At 42.8% G+C, this 12,455-nt stretch overlaps 1 protein-coding gene across 1 annotated transcript; it reads right to left on the bottom strand.

Moving 5' to 3' along the window:
- Nucleotides 1-11,060: 11,060 nt before the first annotated feature.
- On the bottom strand, nucleotides 11,061-11,952 carry LOC147465196 (non-specific lipid-transfer protein 4.1-like). The gene is made up of 2 exons (XM_086511295.1): nucleotides 11,529-11,952; nucleotides 11,061-11,205 (listed from the first exon to the last, which is right to left on the bottom strand). Exons 1-2 carry the CDS (start codon nucleotides 11,858-11,860, stop codon nucleotides 11,196-11,198), a joined length of 342 nt encoding a protein of 113 aa, XP_086367421.1. The 5' UTR covers nucleotides 11,861-11,952; the 3' UTR covers nucleotides 11,061-11,195.
- Between the last annotated feature and the right edge of the window lie 503 nt (nucleotides 11,953-12,455).

The following is a 12,455-nucleotide window of genomic DNA, read 5'->3' as shown; positions in this document are numbered from 1 at the left end:
ACAAAGTGGGTTTACAAGTTGAAACGCAAGCCGGATGGTGAGATCAATCGCCATAAGGCTCGACTTGTTGCAAAGGGTTATGCACGGCAAAAAGGCATAGATTATGAAGAGACTTTTGCTCCCACTTGTCGTATGAGTACTGTGCGTTTTCTATGTGCATTGGCAGCTCATTTTGGTTGGGATGTACATCAATGAGACATTGTTATTGATTTCTTGAATGGTGACATATTTGAGGAAGTTTATGTAACGTAGCCTCGCGGTTTTGTCATAAAAGGACAAAAGGACAAAGTGTGCAGATGTAAGAAGGCTTTGTATGGGTTGAAGCAATCTCCTTGTGCTTGGTATGAGAAAGTTGACACTCATTTGGTTAAACGAGGCTTTCGTAACAGTCCAAGTGAAAGCACATTGTATGTAAAGCGTGAGGGTGATGTACTTCTCATTGTGGTTCTTTATGTCGATGATTTACTGATCAATGAGAGACATATTTCTGAATTCAAGGCTGATTTGAATTCTACTTTCAAGATGAAATATTTGGGGTTGTTTAAGCAGTGTGATGGTGGTATTGTTGTGTGTTAGAAAAGTTACATAGAGACACTGCTATGTAAGTTTGGACTTGAGGATTGTAAACCTATTGCCACTCCCATGGAAACAGGTTTGAAGTTGAGTCTACATGATGCTGGCGATCCTGCTGATGTCACTCTTTACCAAACTGTTGTTGGCTGCCTCATTTATGTATGCAACACGAGGCCAGATATTCAGTTTGCAGTCTCACAGTTCAGCATATTTATGTATAGCCCAGGGTCTAAGCATTGGCAGGCTGCCAAGAGGATTTTCAGCTACCTTAGTGGCACTTTATATCTTGGCTTGTTTTATCCCAAGGGGGGATCATTGCCGCCAGACTTACATGCTTTTTCGGACTCAGATTGGGCTGTTTGTTTTGACACATGAGTGTCCACAAGTGGTTTTTGTTTCATGCTTGGCAGTTCATGTATATCATGGTTGAGAAAGAAGCAACCTACTGTGGCCACTTCGAATTGTGAGGCTAAGTAAAGGGCAGTCTTCACAACTACGGTTGAGTGTGTATGGCTTAGACGCCTTATGGCTGATTTGGGTGTTCGAGAGGACACTGCCAACACTATCTACACTGACAGTCAGAGCGCATTGGCAGTTGCGAGGAACCCAGTTTTTCATGCTCGCACAAAGCACATTGAGGTGCATTACCACTATGTCAAGGAGAGGCTCTCAACAGGAGAGATCAGCTTGGCTTATGTGCCAACACAGGACAACCTTGCAGATCTTTTCACAAAGGCATTGTCTTGTGAGAAGCTTGAAGCTTTCTGCAAAGCTTTGGGCTTACTCCCTTTTGTGGACTGATCATGTCCTCAGGGCATGGCACTTCGCTTTACTCATGTGCCAGCTCTCGTTCACCGCATCACTCTAGGGGGGATTTGTTACCATATACATGTGGTAGTGATGTGTGTGAACACACTAGCACCGACAGGGCATTTTTACCCTCTTTAGGAGGTTTTTTCCCCGAGCATTGTATATATGCCCATCACTCTAGGGCTATCTATCTTTCCATTGCATACTAAGTAACACACTCTCTATTGTTTGCCTTGAGCTTCCTTCATCTTCTCCAAGCTGTGTGTGTTTCTCTGCAACCCTAATTCCAACAGTAGCATTTTACAGGGGAGATTTTGAACACATACCCATAAAAAAACTCAATTGTTATGTAAAAAAAGGGGGTTTTGATTCACCTATTACCGAAGACAAGCAGTATTTTGCTTCCTGAAATAACTGGTCTTGCACCTTATCTTGGAACAAAATACCATATTACCTTAAAATTTCAATTTGTCACTGCAAGTGGAGATTTTTTGATTACTTGAATGGTATACACTGCCAAAAAAAACCACGGGTTTACTGGTATAAAATGCTAAAAAAAACCTTTATCCACAATGATTGATATTGAGGAGTACAATAATTTTTACATCTGTTGTTTTGCACCCTGCTTAACTGTTTCCAGCTTTATTATACAAAGGATCAATTGGACTTGTAAATAAAAAGTGTACACGTCCGCATCACCGTCCATCATTCTTTTGCGAGTGAAGTAGTTGCATGTGTCATTGTTTCGATAAGCATCTCTCATCAATACGTATATCCCAAATGTGTGCGTGTGTGCTCGTGTGTGTGAAATTGTGTGCTTTCTCTAACTTTGGGATTAAGTCCAATCTATTATGTGTTTGTGTGTGTGTGTGTGTGTTTGTGTGCGCATGCCATCACGGGACTACACATCTCATGTTACTGCACATGCACGTCTCACGTTACTACTTGGCCAGTGTGCCTTGCAACAACAAGCATGCGAATGGAGAGAGAGAGAGAGACTTTTCCGCCTGTCTAGACACAAAGTGCGAAGAGAGAGAGAGAGAGAGAGAGAGAGAGAGAGAGAGAGAGAGAGAGAGAGAGAGAGAGAGAGAGAGAGAGAGAGAGAGAGAGATAGATAGATAGTTCTATTATCGTCCTGGGAGGTCAAATATGACCTATGGGACCAAATGAACATGTCACGTGGTGTGAGTGGAGTTCATAAGTGACTCTCGATGCTCAAAAATGGCTGAAATGAGCGTCGTAATAGAGAGTCCACATCGTGGTTGGGAGAGGAAGGTATGTAGGGAGAGATCATGGCTGAATATATGGGGAAAAGAGGACCTAATGTGGTCAAAAGCTGAGCACTCAAGTAGTGTGTGGTACTCACTCTCTCGCACTTGACGAGGGCATATGGTGCAAAGTCGATGACACTCCTCGCCAGTGCCCCAACGTCCTGTCTCGCAGCGTAGAGAATGGGAGCTAAGACGAATGGAGGCAATGGTGCGGATCGCACTCAACGGGATGGGCTCAAGGATGTAGGAATGGGTTCGGTTACCTCGTTCCGAGAAGAAGAGAGATTTGTAGTTTGGGGCAACGTGTGTGGTGTAATGGCTGAAGCGAGAACCTCTGGATTTCTCCCAAGCCGTGATACATTGGCGTTGTAAGAAGGCCTCATTAACTTGGGAGTCGATCGACGCATCCTTGACCAAGTGACATGCATCCCATCTTCCAAACCATTTCTTGATATCAAGCATCCACCCCGAACTTAGTATTTTGCTCTTGCATGTCTTTTGAATCATTTGACTTGCTTCATATGTGATTCTAGGAAGTCGATGCAAAGGGCTACGTTGTGTCTTACGCATGTACTCCACAACCCTTTGCATACCCAAGACCTCAATGGGAAGCAATCCGGACTCAAGAAGTAAGAGCATGTAGGGTGTTTGTGTCTTGACTTGGAGAAAGTTGGTGAGAAAACGCTTTTGGACATTCTCAAACTCTTTCCAAGTAGACTTCCCGATGCTTCCACCCCACACCTCCACTCCATAAAGAAGCACCGGTGTCACCAATGTGTCAAAGAGGTACTTTTTGAGAGCCCAACACTTGATCTCTCTTGCATTGCACATGTTCTCAAATGCATAATAGGCCCTCTTTCCGGCTTCCAAGCGACGCATTGCACAATCCTTCCATTTATGATTGGATGGAACCTCAAGGCCAAGGTACTTGAAGTGATCTACCACTTCAAGTTTCTCATTGTTATATACAATGCATGGATTTTCATCATTGAGGGTCTTTACAAGCATAGCCTTGGTTTTGGATCCATTCACGATCAGCCCGCTATGTAGGCAAAAGCCTTCCAAAACACTCATAAGCTTTTGTGCATCTTCTAAGGTATGTGCCGAGAGCACTACATCATCGGCATAAAGCAAAAGCATGATCACCGCATTTCCAATCTTAACCTCTTCTATGCCTTCTTGTTGCATAAAGTCAAGAACCATGCATTCCAATTCATCAATGAGTAGCCCAAAGAGGGTTGGGGAAAGTGGGCATCCTTGTTTGACACCAATAGTGCTTGCAAAAAATTCTGAAATTCCATCTCCCATACGTAATCGACATATCACTTTTTGGTAGATGCGAAAGACTGCATGCATAAATTCTCTCGGCACTTGAAGGCTTTGCATACGTCTCCAAAGATTTCCTCGCGGTACCATGTCAAAAGCTTTCTTGAAATCCACAAAGCAACAATACAAATTTTTTCCTTTCAATCGAGACGCTTCCATAAGAACTCGAAGAGTGACAAGGTGATCAATAGTGCTATGATGCTTTCGAAAACCTGCTTGGCCAAGTGCACGTTTGCCATTCTTTTCAGCCCATTCACTTATCTTCATCTCCATGATACATCCAAATAACTTTGCCATTAAAGAACCAACCATTATAGTGCGATAGTTGTTCACATTGTTTACATCTCCTCCTTTGTGCAAAGGTTTGATCCAATTTGCACTCCAATCATGAGGCATGCCATACTGAAGTGCAAGGTTAAACATATCGCATATCCAATATCGTGTTGTCTTGCTTGTCCATTTAATCATTTCAGCCTTGACACCTTGAAGGTCACCTGCCTTGCGAGTAGCAAGTTTCTCAAGCGCGCGGCATACATCTTCAATGGTAAAGAAAGGAGACATAAACGGAAGGGAGCTACAACACTCCATCTTATCAACATTGGGTTGCTCATAGAGATTCTTACAATGCAGATACATATCCTCAAGAGTCAAGTCACCAAAGCTCTCAACGCGCTTGCCTTTTAGATTTTGCCAAAACTTGCCACATGCATGTGCTTTCTCTTGTGCTAAAAGAAGTTGTTTTTTGATTTCCCACCTTCTCCTCTTCTTTTGAACAAGTGCTTTGTATGTGTGTGAACATTCCAAGTAAACTTCCTTGTCTTTGATTGCATCCAATCTTAGCAAGTGTTTTCGGGCTTGACTACATTCCATGTCAAACCATTTCTTCTTGGTGCTACCCTTCTTAGACCTTTTGCAAGACATGTGTTTCACCGAAAAGCATTCCTTCGCACAAGAGAAAATTACTTCTTTGAAAACTTTCCACTTGCATTCTAATGTTGGGCTCTCTTGATGCTCTATCATGCTTAACATTTGGTCCACCATATCAGCATATATAAGTGCTCGTTTGAAGTCTAGACGTAGGTATAAATGATTCACATCATGATTGGAGGCTACATGCTCGGGCCGTTTACCACACTTGAGGTCAATACATAACATCCTATGATCCGATTCCGGATTCCATTCACCAAGTGTAAAGCTTTGTATGCATTCTAGAGTGGCTTCCGAGAACAACATATAGTCAATCACGCTAGCACCGTTGTGCTTTCTACATGTAAAGTTATTGGTGCCTTGCCATAGAGATACACCATTTGCAATGAGCATTCCGGTACTATTGCACATATGTAGAAGTGATTTTCCATAGTGATCCACTTCTTTTGCATCATTAGAACTTCAATTATACATGTATGAGTCATCCATTCTTCTTGAGACATGCGGCATGTCTACTTGTTGTGTGTGGTGTTGTAGCATATTTGTGCGAGCATTCATGTCTCCAAAAACAATGACTTCACCTTGATCCTTGTAATGAGCAATGTCTTCCTCTAGTTCAACAAAGGGCTGATCTCTATCCATATTCAAGCAAGCATAAAAGTTGGATTCATAGTGAGGAATGTAACAACCGGCCACAAACATGACTTGACCATTTGGTGGGCTGATTTTCAGCCATAAGTAGCGTTTATACTTATCTTCTTTGACAATGGAAACATCTTTCAAACCCTTTTTGGTCATACATGCTACGCCTCCTTGGCCTCTTCGTTGCTTTGCATTTTTGGCCCACATCAAAGAATGCACATCGTATTTGTCAAATCCAAGAATTCGTTGCGCATCATGCTCCCATGTTTCGACAAGAAGTATCACATCGGAGTCATTGGTAAGCTCATCAATGCCAATTCCTGCATTCCATGGATACCCGTTACAATTCCAAAAGCTTATTCGCAAGCGTGAGTTGGTCTCATAGATCATGTGTCCCTATTTGTTGGGTGGACTTGCATCCTCCTTAAGTGGCTTTTCTTCTTGAGGTGATACCTTAACCTTCTTGCTTCTTTCCTCATACGCTTTGCGACGTACATTTTGTTGCATAATATTGCGATCCTCATATACATTACAATCTCTTCCTTTGAGGTAGGTCCAACCATTGTCAAGGATGATCTTTCTCTTTACCTCATCAGCCATGGTACATACAATAGGTCTTTCTCCCGAGCGAGGGACTCCTTGTTTTCCAACTCGATGTGCACCGTAATCCATGATTCCTGACATGCCAAAGTGTGTAGCAAAAAACTCTTCAATAGCAACTACAAGGGATTGGGGTGTTTCCATGCTTTCCTCCTTGATTCCACGAATGACTATGTTCTTTGAGCGTTTTTGTCGTTCGTGCAATTCTTGAGTGTCCACATTCTCTACATTCTTTGCTTGGACAACGGCTTGCGTGATAGGAGATGTAGAAACCACATTATCCTTACATATATCAGCCCATGATTTGGATGCATTTCTCATCTCACATACATCATGTCGTATTGTATCTATTGTTTCCTCTTTCAATACATGATCACTCTCAACTTTGCTCAAGCGCTCTTTCAATACATTCATGTCAACAAGAGAGCGTTTACATTCTTGAACTTCATTCTCAAGATGCATCAAGTGTGTTGTTTGCATTTCAAGAACCTTCTTGAGGTGCTCATTCTCCACAACGAGAACTCTTAAAGTACCATTCTCCATTGCAAGTACGCGCAACTCTTCACCTTGTTTGTTGACGGTTTCTTGTAACGAGATCAAGTAAGCCATGATCATTGCTTCGGTTGTTGTAGATGATGTGGTTGGATTAGCATCCAAATTCCTTGGAGATTTTGCATCATTCTCCATGGCGAGTGTGGCTTTTCCACCCTTGCAAGTTTTGTCTGACATTGCCTTCAAGTCGGCAACAAAACGCAAAGTTTTGACAGGTTTTTCAGTTCTAAGATGCTGTTGCAGAAAACCCTTCCATTACACAAAAAAATTCTGTCTTTACATCAATGCGTAGAGGGCTTCGTGCTCTTCGATTGAGGCTATAGATCACCTAAATCGGAGTTCGGATGCGCAAGTTATGGTCAAAAGAGTGAACTGCTGTCTACTAGGTCAAAAAACGGCTCAGAGAGAGAGAGAGAGAGAGAGAGAGAGAGAGCTATAGCGCGCGCGTGTGTGTGTATGTGTGTGTATGTGTGTGTGTGTGTGTGTGTGTGTGTGAGAGAGAGAGAGAGAGAGAGAGAGAGAGAGAGAGAGAGAGAGAGAGGGTTATGCATAGGGGAAGCGAGACATAGAGCGAGTGATTCTGCTGCTTTAAATTGGAGAGAAATGAAATGATATATTAACTTCTTCATGTCAATGCTCCAAATTGGAGAGAAATGAAATGATAATATTAATGTCTACTGTAATGAAATGATCGTGAGATGTTTCAAAAGAATCAGCATTTTTGAAATTTTAGTATGTTTTTTAAAATTTGCCAAGCAAACTTTTTCCTTCTTTCCCTCGCTTCAACCTGCTATTTTGATTTTTCAACCAATTCAAGGCTAAGCTGAGGGCACTTTTCCATACATTGAGACGGAGAGACACACACAATGGGGAGAGAGAGAGAGAGAGAGAGAGAGAGAGAGAGAGAGAGAGAGAGAGAGAGAGAGAGAGAGAGAGAGAGATAGATAGATTTTATTATCGTCCTCGGAGGTCAAATATGACCTATGGGACCAAAGTTACATGTGATGTAGTATGTGTATGGCTGATGAGTGATTCTCGATGCTCCAAAATTGTAGTGATGAGAGTCGCAATGGAGAGCCCACACTTTGGCTGGGAGAGGAAAGTGTGTAGGTCTAAGTTATGGCTGAAAATGTGAGAGAAGCAAGTTCGGATGTGATCAAAAGCTGAGCACTCTAGTAGTGTGTGGTACTCAGACTCTCGAACTTGCAGTGAGCATAATGTGCACAATCGATTTGACTCTTCTCCATTGCCCCAACGCCCTATCTCGCATCGAAGGAAATGGGAGCTAAGCCGAATTGCTGCGATAGTGCGTATCGCGGACAAGGGAATAGGCTCAAACATGTAAGTTTGAGTATGGTTTCCTCTCTCAGCGAAGAACATGGTTTTGTAGTTGGGGGCAATATAGGTGGTGTAATGTATGAAGCGTGACCCACCGGATTTCTCCCAAGCCGTAATACATTGGCGTTGTAGAAAAGCTTCATTCACTTGAGAGTCAATTGAAGCATCATGTAGCAAGTGTAATGCATCCCATCTCCCAAACCACTTCTTTATGTCTTGCATCCATCCCGTGCTCAAGATCTTGCTTTTATGCGTCTTTTGAACTTTTTTGCTTGCTTCCCATGCAATTGTAGGAAGTCGATGTGAGGGGTTTTGACGCATCTTTATCATGTACTCCACAACCCTTTCCATGCCCATAACCTCAATTGGAAGAGATCCCGACTCAAGAAGTAGGAGCATATATGGTGTTTATGTCTTAACTTGGAGAAAGTTTGTAAGAAAACGCTTTTGAACATTCTCAAACTCTTTCCAAGTAGACTTTGAGATGCTCCCGTCCCACACTTCAACTCCATAAAGAAGAACCAGTGTCACCAATGCATCAAAAAGATACTTCTTGAGAACCCAACACTTGATGTTTCCCGCATTACACATGTTCTCAAATGCATAATATGCTCTCTTTCCCGCTTCCAAACGACGCATAGCACATTCATGCCACTTGTGATTGGATGGAACCTCAAGGTCAAGGTACTTAAAGCTCTCAACAACTTCAAGTGTCTCGTTGTTGTACACAATGCATGGCTTCTCCTTATGGTTGGTTTTCACAAGCATAACCTTTGTTTTGGATTCATTTACAATCAGCCCACTATGCAAGCAAAATTTCTCAAGGACAACCATAAGCTTTTGTGCATCTTCTAAAGTGTGTGCTAGAAGCACTACATCATCTGCATACAACAAAAGCATGATTACCGCATTGCAAATAGTGACCTCTTCAATGCCTTCTTCTTGCATAAAGTCAAGTACCATTTGTTCCAATTGATCAATGCATAGACCAAAGAGAGTTGGTGACAATGCACATCCTTGTTTAACCCCAATAGTGCTTACAAAAATTTCTGAAATTTCTCTTCCCATGCGCAATTGACAAATCACCTTCTCATAGATTCAAGAAACCGCAAGCATAAACTCACTTGGCACTTGGAGTTCTTCCATCCTTCTCCACAAATTGTTATGTGGAATCATATCAAAGGCTTTCTTAAAGTCCACAAAGAGAGAGAGAGAGAGAGAGAGAGAGAGAGAGAGAGAGAGAGAGAGAGAGACTTGTAGAGAGAGAACGAGCGGCCGAGACTCTTGCTAGTTCTAGCCAGAGAAGAAGAGGAGGAGAGAAATGAAATGATATATTCGCGTATTCAAGAGGCCAAAATGACATATGAGACCAAACCATTACAAGCTGGTGAATTTGATACCATGTCTGGGTTAAAAATAATAATAATATGAAACTAGATGTGCCACTAGCAAGAACTCACACACACACACACACACACACACAGCGACATAGGGGGGAGACTCCTATTAATGCTTCAAATTTTGAAGTTGTTTGCCACATAAGAGAAATAAAACGATATATTAACAAGAGGCCGAAATGACCCATGAGATCAAACCATTAGTTCTCCATCTCTCGGTTTTTTTCCTATCTATACTCTTTTCTTAATTTGAATCTAATACCATGTCTAGATACCAAAAAATATAAAATGAAGCTAGAAGTGCTACTAGCTAGAACTGAGCTAGAAGAGAGAGAGAGAGAGAGAGAGAGAGAGAGAGAGAAGAAGAAGAAGAAGAGAGTTTTAATGTCGTAAGATGCATGAAGTTGATTGCCACATGAGAGATACGAAATGATATATTAACGTACTCAAGAGGCCAAAATGACCTATGAGACCAAACCATTAGTTCTCCATCTCTTTGTGTGTCCTATCTAGCTAAAACTGAGTTGGAATTGAGAGAGAGAGAGAGAGAGAGAGAGAGAGAGAGAGAGAGCAGAATAGAAGTTTGCATAGACAAGAAGAAAGGACACCATCTGCTCGACCCAAACAAGGTAGAAATGCATCACGTACCCCCCCCCCCCCCCCCCCCCCGACCGCTGTGTATGTACACGTGGGGGCATCAAGCACATCTCTCTCTCTCTCTCTGTCTCTAAATGTAGGCCTTATGTAGGACATGCCTAAGCACTATCGGAGGCACTCCCACCACCAAAGACCTTACCATTGTATATTATAAGTAAGAGTGAGCGAGACCCACCGTAGGCGGGCCGCACGAGCTAGTTATTATAAAATTCTTTTCAATAGCCTTTATGAACGTCATAGTGAACTTTTGTGTGTGTGTGTGTGTGTGTGAGAGAGAGAGAGAGAGAGGTGTGGGAGATAGGGAGCGCCCAACCATTGTTTGGTTGGCTCCCCATATTTTAGTATATAGATAGATAAAGCCCAAAATTTTTTGGCTTCAAACTTAATATTTTATGAAATTACAACTAAGATATCTCATTCCAACGAGAAATTTACACTACAGCCGGATATGTGAAAGTTGAATGATATGATTGTATGTGATTTTGAGTATACCGTAATTGCTCCAAATAGTAGAAAGATACCTTAAATACTGGTTGGCACCCTACTTAGAACCTCGACTCAAGTTGGTTTTCATCAAAGGTAGGTTTCCCACAAGTATGGGTAGAGTTTGCCTTTTGTCAACAGTTATGCCAGTTTGTTCAAACGCTCCCTTTGTGAAGCTCACTGACAAAAATGGCAATTCGACTCTCACAAGCAGTGTTAGAAAAAAACCGGGGTCTAGAGTATTTTAACCGACTGAAATTATAAAATCCCGATTACATTTTGAGCTTGCCTTTTAGAAAACCGACAAATTTACACAAGTTTTAGTGTAATTACCAGTAAAAGCTTCAAATTTTGACATGGACACCGGGAGAATTTCAAGTCACAAGTAGCATTTGCTATTTGACAGAAGTGACAAGAGAGTGCAAGCTTTTAGTAGAGAGAAGAGACAAGAGTGTGCAAGCTTTTCAACTCAAAACAAGAAAAATTTGTTGAGAATAGATCCACTTTGTCGTGCTGACCATGAGAAAGGTCTTCTAAATATGAAAAGAGTTTTTATTACATATTAAGAGAGAGACCATACAAAAAGCTCTTTATACGCAAACGTGGAGTTGATGGGCGCCTAGCGGATCCTGCAAAGCATAAGTGGACAACAAAGTATCAGTACAAATCAATTTTGAGAGAGAGAGAGAGAGAGAGAGAGAGAAAGAGAAGATATGAAGAGAGAGGGGAGAGGTTTTGAAAGAGACCTCAAAGATCTGTAAGACGAGTTTTGAGCTCGAGACCTCTTTAATAAGAGGGACACTTGGGAGGTCTCACCACAAAACACACACACACACACACACACACACAAGAACCAATAGAGGAGTTTTGAACTCAGGACGCGTTGCGAGAGAGAGAGAGAGAGAGAGAGAGAGAGAGAGAGAGAGAGAGAGGAGCGGGGAGAGAGACATACTGGCTGCATTTGGTGCTGGCGGAGATTGTGTAGCCGAGTTTCACTTGGCAAATGGAGAGCAGAGAGTTGAATCGCTGGACGCCCAGGAGGTTGATGTAGTCCTTGAAGCAGCTGCAGATCTGGCGGCGCAAGGGGATGTTGCCCTGCGTCTGCTGGTTCAGCTTCGTCACCTGGCCGCAGCACTGCTCCGACGGCCGCGTCACCAGTCCCAGCCCGTAGCTCTGGCAGCCGCTGATCTGGTTCACAGTGTTGCTGCACACATCGGCAGAGGCCACGCACAGCATCATCATTACAACAGCCGCCACTAGTAGAGCCCGCCCCCCCTTTGCCATTGTATACCTTAAGTACAGACTGTAAAGTATGCTTGCTGAAACGTCCTCTCTCACTAACTGTCGCTATCACGTCTTCGTCGCTCTACCCCATATTATATACAGTGCTCGCCGCCCTCCCAGGCTCCCCTCGGCTCACTGCTCAGCGACCACTGATCACCAGTTGCCAATGACGCCCTGCATTCAGTGCGGTCTCTTCCTCGTCAACCCACCCACCCTCCTTCTGCCCCTCGCCTTTACTTTGTGAACTTGGCATCTTTCGTCGGTCAATTTGGTTGTTGCTCTATAAAGTCAACCCTTTTATGTTTCGTCAGTCGGTCAATCTTATCCGTAAAATTCCGCCAATTACTCGAGCCGCGAGCGCATTCGCACGCTGCTGTGGGCAGCGTTTTGCTGGCGTGGGCAAACTTGTCAGCTAGTGAACAACTCGGCCAATTTTGACAGAGTTGGTAAAACTCTGCCCTCCTCTCTCTACCTTCTCTCGTCCTATGCAGTGTAGTAAGGGCGTGATCACACGAGGCATAGTTATCCGTAATGGGTAACTATGCCAACTAAGGGAACTTATATTAAAAATTTAAGTTTCTTAAGGTTTGAGTGG

The sequence above is a fragment of the Adiantum capillus-veneris genome, chromosome 1 (assembly GCF_014529385.1).
Source record: "Adiantum capillus-veneris isolate H3 chromosome 1, ASM1452938v2, whole genome shotgun sequence".
Classification (NCBI taxonomy): domain Eukaryota; kingdom Viridiplantae; phylum Streptophyta; class Polypodiopsida; order Polypodiales; family Pteridaceae; genus Adiantum; species Adiantum capillus-veneris.
Note: the sequence above shows the minus strand (reverse complement) of the source record. Positions and strands in the feature narration are given on the sequence as shown.